This window comes from Coregonus lavaretus (assembly GCF_964263955.1).
Source record: "Coregonus lavaretus genome assembly, chromosome: 32".
NCBI classification, from domain to species: Eukaryota; Metazoa; Chordata; class Actinopteri; order Salmoniformes; family Salmonidae; genus Coregonus; species Coregonus lavaretus.
Window position 1 is genome coordinate 24,225,879 of NC_140019.1, and position 12,426 is coordinate 24,238,304.

General features: G+C 41.5%; 1 protein-coding gene across 1 annotated transcript in view; it reads right to left on the reverse strand.

Annotated features, from left to right (window-relative positions):
• The window catches only part of LOC311107545 (short transient receptor potential channel 3-like), a gene marked incomplete at both ends in the record, with an annotated part of 70,023 nt that extends 57,919 nt beyond the window's left edge, over positions 1 to 12,104 (reverse strand). Inside the window, 3 exons of the mRNA XM_084150052.1 lie at positions 1,567 to 1,617; positions 2,058 to 2,832; positions 11,950 to 12,104. Of these exons, the coding sequence (XP_084006178.1) occupies positions 1,567 to 1,617; positions 2,058 to 2,832; positions 11,950 to 12,104 (981 nt within the window). The remainder of the gene's footprint in view (positions 1 to 1,566; positions 1,618 to 2,057; positions 2,833 to 11,949) is intronic.
• Positions 12,105 to 12,426: the final 322 nt, after the last annotated feature.

Consider the following 12,426-nt stretch of genomic DNA (forward strand, 5'->3'; position numbering starts at 1 on the left):
TATTACTTGGTATCATATTTAAGCTGTTAATTGAACTTCTGGTCAACCATCCCTAGTTTAGATCACTCTACTTGTTGGAAAGCAATCCAACATAAATGTAATATATACTCAAGCTACAAGGGAGGAAGAAGCCATGCATGTTGAATTGGTATAATTCTAATATCAAGAAGAAGCAGTCTTGCCAATGAGGGGACACAACTTGTATAATGTTTACACAAATTATACATAAACAGTAATAAGTATTGACAACACATTTCAAATGCATGCAGTCGCATGAAGAAACAGTAGTCTTGAATGCTTTTGGTACAGCTGACGTTGTCCTTATAGCACACTGAAAAGCTGTAGCCTGTCCATTTTACCTATGGTCATACTTACAGTATATATTGAATAACTCCAGAATCACCACTTTTACTTAAGTTTAGCAAAGTACATTCATTATTGAAATGGAAATAATATAGAACAAATTTAGCTTGGAGTGAAATAAAATCAATCACATTGTTGTTTAAACCTTGCTCTAAGAACACAATTAAAGATGCATTGAGCTAAAGTCTTGTCTTTTGCTTTTAAATGTGATTGTTTGTCCTTATACTGAGAGTATTTAGTCTGGATTTAATTTCCAAGGAACAACGTTGCTCAGCATGCATCTGCCACTTTGTTCATGTCTAGTGCTTCATTCTTTCTAATTGTGATGGATTGTCATAAACCATCTGTTCAAAGACACTTTTAAATACTGTGTTTGACAAGCCCAAACCCTACATTTTCAGTTACTCATAACTGAACATTGTGTCCAAACTCTCAAGTGAAGCATTGCACCATGTGGTAAGAGGCAGTGAAAAATGTACTGCCTTTGATTCACTAGAACATGTCCCGATATACTTCCATCATCTCACTGCATCTCTCACAGAGGGATGCAAAAGGACAACTCAGAGAATAGATTGAAGAAAACAGGTATCAGGACAAAACATAATAAGCCCTGTATGAGGGCCCATATTGAGAGCAATTTAATGTGTTCTCTACAGAAATAGCTTTTTGGTTTCTTCTGTGTTCAGTGTTGTATCAGACAAACCTGAAAAAGTTTTTATTTACGAGACAGGATCAAACAAGCGTCCTCTCCTAAAATGTTCATTTAAAAACACATTCAGTGTAGCTTGTTGCATCATACCAAGCTCAAAATGGTTTAACAGCATGAAACGCTCTAGTAAATGTGGGTAACTTAATAACAAGCTTTTGTGGCAATATGGTTCAGTGAACTCATTTTTACAATCAATACAAATGAAATAAATAATTAAAAAATCTAAGCAGTAATTCTTAAAGGAGAGGGCAGGTATGTTTTTTGAAACACCACTGGTTTCCCTCTCTCCCATTAACAGCTCTGGGAATTCACATCTCTGTCACAAAGTTTATCTGCAGGCTGTGTCTAAACAGCAACTTAATGCACAATCTGACAGTCAGCCAGAAATGCTAAAAGACAGACTACCCTTGAAGTAACAACAAGTAATTAGCCAGTGTGAGGTTAGGCACTTTTTTAATCAACGTAAATGAATTTATGTAGTTAAACATATTTACCAGGGAGAAGCAATTGTGCTGCGTGGTTTCTTTTTTATGGCTCTTTTTATCCTGGTGGGGACAGCAGCATAACACAAATACAGGTTGAAGATTCATTCATTACATGACACAACATTGGTTTTAAATGAAAACATGAGGCTGAAATTGTTAATTAAGCAGAATCAACACATTGCTATTGTACATGACTTTGCCTGATAACAATCATCAATTTAGTTAGTACTATGCCATGTCAGAATTCCAAAGCATTCAAAATGATCAAACATGGTCACGCCTTCAAACTAAATGCAGAACAAACCAACAGTGAGTGAGCATTAGCTTCAGAGTAGGAGAAGGTTTGCAAAATTCTGTGAAATTTCCCCAAATTCCTAGGATTTCTGTAAAACCTAAGAATTCAGAGAAGTTCTTAGAAATAGATTTCTGAAAAACCTACGCATTTGGGAACATTTCAGAAAGTTTGCAACCCTGAGTGGAGTAGCTCATAAGTGTCCTACCTTGAACTCCTTCTCGATGTTGGCCAACTTGGTCAGTTCGTTGCTGAGCTCCAGTGCGGTGAGCACCGGGTCCTCGCTAGACAGCGACAGGTAAGCCGGGCTAGCCAGGCCCCGGTAGGCATTGATGCGCGAGCGCGAGTGGCTGAAAGAGTCTTTGCCCTGTTTCTCGGCACATTCTGCGCACTTGCAGAAGTAGTCGTGCGGCCGCTCGATGCGCGCGCCCTTCAGCAGCAGCATGTGCACCACCTCGTACTTCTGGCAGTGCGCAGACAGAATGATGGGGGTGATGTCGGGCGAGAAGCGCGTGCCGTCTTCATCGTACGAGTAGAAGTCATCGTCCTGCAGCTCGCACGGACTCCGTGTCAGCCGCTCGCTGGCCTGGAAGGACGGATGGGCCAAGATGGCTTCCACGATCCTGACGTAGCCTTTCGAGATAGCCAGGAGTAGGGCGTCACCGATGCGCGCCAGGTTATCCCTCCGCAGGAGCAGTTCCGTCACCTCCAGGTGCTCGTTGCCCACCGCCAGCTGCAATGCGTTCTGGCCCATGTAGTCCACGCAGTTGACATTGAGCGTGGTGGAGTCCTCAAGCATCTTGCGGACCACAGGGATGTTGCCGTACTCTGCGGCGTCCAGAAAGCGCTCTTCCTCGGCGGTCATGCTGGTGGTGCGGTCGTTGAACATGAAGGCCGGCCCGCGCATCGCCGGTCGACGACCCTTCTCCCGCGCCGCCGTCATCCGCCGGTGGGTGGGGAGCTCGAGTTCTGCCACCGCTTTCCTTGCAGAGATGGAGAAAACGACATCATGGTTACTTCCTCTGTGAAGAGCTCTGACTTTTGCAAACATACTTACCACCAAGTTTTATTGACTAACAGCTATAAAGAACATTACCCATCTGGGATAATAAAGACACTCTACTAGTCAAAACGGTTTGTCCTTCAACTATAAATAGATTCAACTTCAGTTGTAGGCCTGTTTTACAAAGTCTAAAAACCACCCTTCACCATTCAAAGAGACCAGTGATTGCAAGGCATGCTTGCATTGTGAATTATGTTGCGTTCTGGCATAAGGGCTTATCTAGGGCATCATGTTTGGTGTCTGCACAGTTTGTTGACCCATAGCCACGTCATCCCACCACCCCATGCCCTTACGTTCACAACAGAGTGGAGAGAGGCAGCAGTGTATTCATTAGAGCTCAGCACCAAGTCACCCCAGCAGTCTCAGTGAAAGGTGCCCCACAGACTGTGGAAGAAATCCTTCTGGCGTTAATAGCATTTTAATGAAACACAACAGATGCCTGGGTGATACAACTACAGGTTGCACTAACATATCATGGGTTTCTGTGCCAGGTTTCAAACCAAGCAACTGCTCCTGCCAGAGATGAGAGCCATAGACATAAAGCACATGTTGGATTACTTGTTTTTGATAGTGGCTTAATAATACCCAGGATATTTGGGAAGTATTTGTACACAATTAGTAATTGAGTAATAGTAGTTGGCCCATAAAATTGGAATGAACATGGCATTTATTATTTAACTTGCCCACCTCAATGGACCAAATAATGTATAATTAGTAACCAATTAATAGTCAATTCCACTAATTAAATGCGTTTTCCATTCCCTCTCCCTTTATAGCCGACCAGTTCAATTCAACTCAAGTCCAGTTCTGATTAAAAACATCAAACCCAATTTCAAGTCAATTACAGCTGCTGTTGCTACTTCTCTAGAGATAAGAGAACTATCCAGACAGGCTGTCATTCCACTGTCCTTGGTTGGCAGATGGGTAATGCTAGTCAGTTTGGCACACAAGGTAGGCTCCCTATCTCCCCCTCTCCATACCTCTATGGAAAGAATAGTACTGAAACTCATTTCCACCATTTCTCCTCTAAAAACAGAAAGGAAATGTCAAACATTGTATAAACTATTTAATCTTCATCAGAATCCTACTCAAGCAGGGCATCTTATTTGAGCGTGGTCTCCACAAGAGACCTGTTACACTTTTATTTTACTTTCCTTGAAGAAGTGTGTCACCTTAATGTGGGGGGGCATGCTAATTTGGAGTATGCTACTGTGGGTTTGCTGACACGCAGGATCTATAGCTTGTCCATCTTGATAATTATCCATGAAAGGAAGTTCATTTGTAATTTGGGTGTTCTATCCATTATAATCAAACCGGCGTCAAATTAAGCTAGACAATAACCAAATGAAGCGCCAGCATACTGTACAATGCATGGGCAAACAAAGCGTAATTCAATAGAGAGAAACAAGTGATGGGAATTCAATTAACCCTGCATTGGTGACCTTTGTCAATAGCCATGAAAAAGCAATCAATGCAATGCCTCGCTTCCCATATCAAACCGCTCAGGCTCATTTGTTCATATTTGTTTGTTGAGTAATGCCAGGCAAGGATAATTCATCAAAGGAGAAAAAATGTAAGTAGGAGTAAATTAAAGAGAGAAATGGACCCAGCTTGTAAAATAGGCTACCAATAGGAATGTACTGTGAACAAAAATGTACTCCTTGGTTGACTATTCTATTCCAAAAATAAAATAAAAATGGTAAATTAAATAACATCACTTCGGGACCTCACTCTGAGTAACATTTCTCCTCCCTTAATGGTCCTTGAGATTTGCACTTGAGCAGGAAATTCATTTTACAGGCATGAACAGCTGAAGACTCTTAGGACTTGCTACCCCAATGACTTGCTGGCAGGCTTGCGGGGACACTGCATCCTCTATATATAGCCAAATGCTTCGGACACCCAGGGGATCACCTAGAATTAAAAATACTATTTCCCCTTTGCCTTGATAGAACAACAGCTGCCAGAAATTGATTGGGTTAATAAGCTAATTTAGCATCTTAATTAGAGTAAGAATAGGGTTACATTTGCACTCTGATATTGGTTTTCTTCCACATTGGAGAATATCGGAGGATCATACATTCAAATAAAGCCCTGCGATAGACAAGCAGCCTGTCCAGGGGTTGTACTTGGGCGGCAGGTTGCCTAGTGGTTAGAGTGTTGGGCCAGTAACAAAAAGGTTGCTAGTTTGAATCCCAGATCTGTCGATCTGCGCTTGAGCAAGGCACTTAACCCTAATTGCTCCGGGGTCGCGGTCAATAATGTCTGATCCCCTGGCTGTGAACCCACTCTCCGAGGGTGTCTCAGGGGAAGTGGGATATACAAAAAACACATTTCCATTTCACACCTCACACTTGTACAGATTACCCACTTGTACATGCAGTGAAACAGGACAAATATAAGCACCACTATTTGTCTTGTACATCAAGCTACCTCACGCTACGGAAACAGGAGATAGCCAGAACGGCCCATAGGGCAGGAGCCTAGGACAAGGCTTACTTACGCATTCAAATATTATAATAAAGTTCCTTTCTCCCAAGGGACATTTCTTACATTTGAATACATTTCCGGAGAATATTCACTACCGGTCAAAAGTTTTAGAACACCTACTCATTCAAGGATTTTTCTTTATTTTGACTATTTTCTACATTGTAGAATAATAGTGAAGACATTAAAACAATGAAATAACACATATGGAATCATGTAGTAACCAAAAAAGTGTTAAACAAATCAAAATATATTTTATATTTGAGATTCTTCAAATAGCCACCCTTTGCATTGATGACAGCTTTGCACACTCTTGGCATTCTCTCAACCAGCTTCACCTGGAATGCTTTTCCAACAGTCTTGAAGGAGCTCCCACATATGCTAAGCACTTGTTGGCTGCTTTTCCTTCACTCTGCGGTCCAACTCATCTCAAACCATCTCAATTTGGTTGAGGTGGGGGATTGTGGAGGCCAGGTCATCTGATGCAGCACTCCATCACTCTCCTTCTTGGTCAAATCACACTTACACAGCCTGGAGGTGTATTGGGTCATTGTCCTGTTGAAAAACAAATGATAGTCCCACTAAGCCCAAACCAGATGGGATGGCGTATCGCTATAGAATGCTGTGGTAGCCATAATGGTTAAGTGTGCCTTGAATTCTAGATATATCACAGACAGTGTCACCAGCAAAGCACCCCCACACCATAACACCTCTTGAAATGTTCCATATTGACCGTCCTTCATGTCTTAAAATAATGATGGACAGTCATTACTCTTTGCTTATTTGAGCTGTTCTTTCCATAATATGGACTTGGTCTTTTAACAAATAGGGCTATCTTCTGTATACCCCCCTACCTTGTCACAACACAAATGATTGGCTCAAACTCATTAAGAAGAAAAGACATTCCACATATTAACTTTTAAGAAGGCACACCTGTTAATTGAAATGCATTCCAGGTGACTACCTCATGAAGCTGGTTGAGAGAATGCCAAGAGTGTGCAAAGCTGTCATCAAGGCAAAGGGTGGCTATTTGAAGATTCTAAAATCTCAAATCTCAAATTTGTTTAACACTTTTTTGGTTACTACATCATTCCATATGTGTTATTTCATAGTTTTGATGTCTTCACTATTATTCTACAATGTAGAAAATAGTACAAATAAAGAAAAACCCTTGAATGAGTAGGTGTTCTAAAACCTTTGACCGATAGTGTAACATTAAGGATAATTGTGTTACAATTTTACACATAATTACCCTTATGGCTAATTATTATAGGCATTACCCTTATGGCTAACTCTTATAGACATTACCCTTATGGCTAACTCTTATAGACATTACCCTTATGGCTAACTCTTATAGACATTAGCGTTATGGCTAATTCTTATAGACGTTACCATTATGGCTAATTCTTATAGACATTACCGTTATGGCTAATTCTTATAGACATTACCCTTATGGATAACTCTTATAGACATGACCCTTATGGCTAACTCTTATAGACATTATCCTTATGGCTAACTCTTATAGACATTACCCTAGCAATGTACTGTATTCATGTAGCACACCACACTTTAGGTTAACAAAATAGAGGAGGAGAAGGATCTAGTACTAGACAGGACATCATAGTGTGGACTGCATTCCCATTGCATCCATTTGAGGCGGAGGCTAAGTGGCAGCAAAAATGGACTCTAAACAGGGTGAGGGTGTAAGTCCAAAAGTCCTATGCGAATAGGGTCCATAATGGGGCCTAATGGTGGTTATCTGTCCATTAGCTATAATGGTGGTGCCGTATTGGACATATGTTCACAACCCTTGACCCGAAATTTGGCAGGCATGCCAAGGGGTAAGGCAGACAGTAGCTCACCCAAGAGGTATGTGTCAGTTTGGTCTGAGGGTAGTGCTATAAGGCAAGCAAATGCATTCTCCTTTATCCTACACCAAATCAGAACATTTTGATGTATTTTTAATTCAGGTTGCTCGCAAGCTGTAGTGTGGGTTTGGGGAAGGACTGACCAGCCCTATTCATCACAAGCTAGTGAGTAGCCAGTCAGATGCTATCTAAATTAAATCCATTTTCTCAACACAAAGACTCTTGGCCTGCCTGGTTAGCTGCACAAAATTCACTTTCCAAAATGAATTTCAAGCCCAAACTGGAAACATTTTTTTATTAAAAAGGCAAAATGCAGCTATTTTTATTCAACATCAAATCCTTTATGGATAATAATGAAGTACCTTACTGTAATAGTTCCATCAAACTGAATTTGGACTGCAATGGGCCTTAAATAAAATGAAAAATGAAATGTCTAATTATCAATAGCTCCTGAGCACCAGTCAATACTGTTCACTCCTCATTTAGCTAGAGTTACTGAGAACGGCTCAATGTTTCATTTCCTCAAAAAGGAAAGGAGCTAGACACCAAACCTCTTATCCAGTTCACTACTTCAAAACATGCCACCGTCTCCATGCAAAGTATTGATTGGACAACGTTACAATCAAATGTGCTGGAACCTACACACTTAGAGAGGCCACACAAAACAACCATGAACTGACAGGAACCCCTTTTATCCTGGTTGAATCAATAGACTCTCCCAATGTGGAATTGGAACCTCGGTCTAATGATGGATGATACCTCTAAACTCTGTCCAACCAAAGCCTCTTCCTCACAAACTCTCTGCCCACTCATCCCAGGACCACACTTTCCCATTCAACAGGTTAATGACAGGCCATATATAACAACCACATCTGTGGGCTGTGACTGTGAGTAAACCTAAGCTGTTAGGAACAGCACTGTGGGGATAATACCAATACTTCTTCTCCTTCTCATAACCATTCTATACTATAGATGGGCCTGTACTCAAAAATAGTCTCAGAGTAGGTGTGCTGATCTACTGTAGGATCAGTGTTGCCATTTAGATCTTAATGAATAAGATGATATGGATGGACAGGGAGGACTTCATCCTAGATCAGCACTTCTACTCTGAGACGTGTTGTGAATACAGGCCTTGATCTTTACAAGCCATGCATACTCCTCCTCAGCAATATTTCTCCTTCTTGCCCTTCTAACTCACACTCCTCCTATGTCGCCTTTCTTCCCTTCACCGTACTATTTGGTCAATAAAACCACAGGAAATACCAAATTCACACTTCTATCAAACAAAAACTCCATTATGTACCATAGCTGAGTTTCACAAGCTACTCTAACACCACCATACATCATCCTCCTCATCCACCACCATACATCATCCTCTTCATCCACCACCATACACCATCCTCCTCATCCACCACCATACATCATCCTCCTCATCCACCACCACACATCCTCCTCCTCAGCCCTAACTCTAACCACCATACATCATCCTCCTCATCCACCACCATACATCATCCTCCTCATCCACCAGCACACATCATCCTCTTCATTCACCAGCACATCATCCTCCTCCTCATCCACCACCACACATCATCCTCCACAGCCCTAACTCTAACCACCATACATCATCCTCCTCATCCACCACCATGCATCATCCTCCTCCTCCACCAACACACATCATCCTCCTCATCCACCACCACACATCATCCTCCTCAGCCCTAACTCTAACCACCACACATCATCCTCCTCATCCACCACCATACATCATCCTCCTCATCCACCACCACACATCATCCTCCTCAGCCCTAACTCTAACCACCATACATCATCCTCCTCATCCACCACCATACATCATCCTCCTCATCCACCACCACACATCATCCTCCTCATCTACCACCATACATCATCCTCCTCAGCCACCACCATACATCATCCTCCTCAGCCCTATCTCTAACCACCATACATCATCCTCCTCATACACCTCAGCCCTAACTGTGGCTGCAGACATTTTTCATGACTTTATGGATTTCCCCCACACTCAGTTACAGGCTGCACTCCAGGTGCACCATCAAATCAGAAGAAAACTGCCAGAGTGGTCAGCTAGTAGCTGCAGCACACAGTCAAGAGGTAAAAGTCTGAATTCTACCCATTCTGCTTCTGATACTGCCAAGATGACAGGATGACGGGGGCATTTCAACTGATCCAGGACACCAAGAGAAAGCGCCATCCAACAACATGACAATGTCCTGGCTCCTGCTGGTAGTCTATCGCAGGTCTTTATTATTGTACTAATTACTATTGTAGGCCTGCCCTACACTATTTCTATGCCACTCCAGAGGATGTTGGTACAGGTAAGACAGGTACAAGTGTCATAAAAACAATTAACAGTGCAGAGTACTTTGTGATAATCTGCAATGGGACTTCGAGTGATATTCGGTCACATGATCAGGACTCAAGGAACTAATTTTTCTCAGGTCTGTTAATTACATTCATTAGCAAATCACTGATCCCGTAGCTTGTCTGACATACCTTCAAAAGAAAGAGTATGCCAGGTCAGAATTTTGACCATTTTGGCAGGAAAGGCGCTGGAACAAACTACCAAAATAATTTGGTTTGACAATACAGTTGCTTTGCACCGTAATTAGAACCCCAATCCAATGTGTAAAAACATTTGCAGTAGGACATGGTCTTCAGGTTTTGTTTTTGTCTTTCTTAAAGAACATACGATAAAGGCAGCTCTTGGAAGGGCAAAGATTTTCTTCTGAGAGGACGAATTTCACTGCCTGGAGGAATTCATGACCTTTAATTCCTGGGTGGTCGAGGTGGAACAATACTTTTTTATGCTCTGTCATTGGGAATCTTCTGCTGAAAATACTGTTAGGATTCTGTGCCTCTCCAACTATTCTACACATGCAAGGCACTATTGTGTTGCCATAATGGGTGGACCACTAAAACAATCCATGGACTGAAGAAATATATATATATATATATTCTACTCATTCTAATTCTATGTGGTCTCCATAGCCTGAGTGCCAGTCTTTTTGTGCTATCATGCCAATTCCTTGTCACTCATTATCATGCCAAACATATTTGCTTTGACAATGAGCAATGGAGTTGGTAAGAGCACAAACAGATCTGGGACCAGTCTATGGTTGCTACACCTAGAGAGCAAATCACATGTTGGCAAGGCATACCATTGGCAAGGCATAAAATGGCATTGGTATTTTAAATGCAAGATATCCACTTTTCCTATATTCACAAACTCAACGTACACCTAAGGAATATCTAAGTAAATATTCAAATGGCATCGCACGAGAACTGAGCTATTACTACCCCCAACACAGCAGGGTTGTGGGACTGCCTACTGTTTGACAGGTTCATTTTAAAGTATTTCTACTGACTTTTCAAACAGAATTTTAAATATACATTTCAGCTTAGTCTGACAATGTAATGTGGCACCAGCCTGCTAATCATAAAAAACACCCAAAACAGTGAGTGTTGGTCCATAGTTAGGATGATGTTAAACACTGCACTACTTACCATAAGCCCTCTGCTACATTTAATATATTAGCCCAAAGCAAGTATCACCAGGATAAGATAGTATAAAGAAGAGCAATCACTCATATTAGGCCACTTTACGTCACCACATGTGACACATAATAACATGTTAATTAATGGGTAAGATATGGAGAACCTTTGAAGACTGGAGTGGATTTATAGACACATGAACATAGCAGAGTGTATTAGATTGACATACTCCTGTCTAGATGATCATCTCTGATGTCTGGCCATAGCAAAATATAGTAGGGAGCTAGTGCCTGCAAATGAGTGATGCCTGCAAATGAGAGAACCGTGGATATCATCAGTGTTGACAATAGATACTGAGGCCTAAGAAATCATGCTGTCTCAGAGTCGTTGTACCTTCTCAAATGTGATCTATGTGTGGAATGGATTAATAAGTAAGTGGGTCTTTTTTCATCAAAAACAATGTAAAATGATTACAGAGGGGTTTAAAAACAGGAAAGGCACATAATACAACCTGAATCATGCGAGTTATTTAGTAGGCTGCATGGGAACATGAGATTAAATAGAATGTCTGCTATTTCAGCATTTTTACATCGCCGAGTGAGTCTCAACATGATACAAAAAGTAGGAGACATGTAGGCTACCTGTCGGCTCATGCATTATCAATCAAAAAGATTGAACAGCAGCATCATGCTCTCTTGTCTACTCTCTCACTCTGACCATGAACTGAAATATCCACAAGGTGGCGCAAGTATTGTCACAAACGCTGCCAATCTCCAAAGATGCAGCTACATTTGATATGAATAAAATTCACATTTTGGTTTGGCCCAAAACAACATAATTGAGCTAGGCTACCAGTTGAAGGCTTCGTATTGGAGGACTTTATATGACATGTCAGTGCAACAGATTTGAATAAACGTTATTTTCAAAAAATACATGAGAAATTATGATTTTTCATTGCACCAAAGGCAGAAAAAAAACTGCCCCTTTAAAGTAGCATGTGTCTTAAAATAATGATTCATTCAATATCAACAGTTTTATGGAAAGTTTTTAACTCACACAAAGATTCAGTAGCATATCTAAATTCACCTGCCCACTTTATTTAGCCTCCAATGAGTTCTACAGCCTAAGTGGCGCCGAAAATAGGTTTGTCTACTCACATATTATAAGCATAATATCCAGACGAATCCCGGACTGTTTGGACGGATTTTAGGTAATGTACATCCACACAGCCGTTTTCCTCTTTCCAACACTGTTCATCCTCCTCTTCGGAGAACGATACTCTCTCGTGATACTTTCTGCCCTTCGTTGACATATGGCCAGTAGTCACTCTTTTTTCTGCTGTCTCCTTTTTTGCGGCAAAGCTTCGAAGTCAGCACGTCTGTTCAGGTTTAGGAATGGAGCCGGACGCACGCTTGCGTTCTCCGCAGGTAGCCTACCATCGGTTATTTCCCCGGGCTGGTGTACAACAGTGGGCTAGTTTGCATAAGTGAACTAAAAGGGGTGTTGTAGTGGACCGCCCATTCTAGTCAAATGAAAGCTCATCAAGAACCGTCTTCATAATTACCACTGCCACCACCACCACTAGGCTACATAACAGGTGAAGTGCTTGCCTTGAGTAAATCACCCAAACCTTG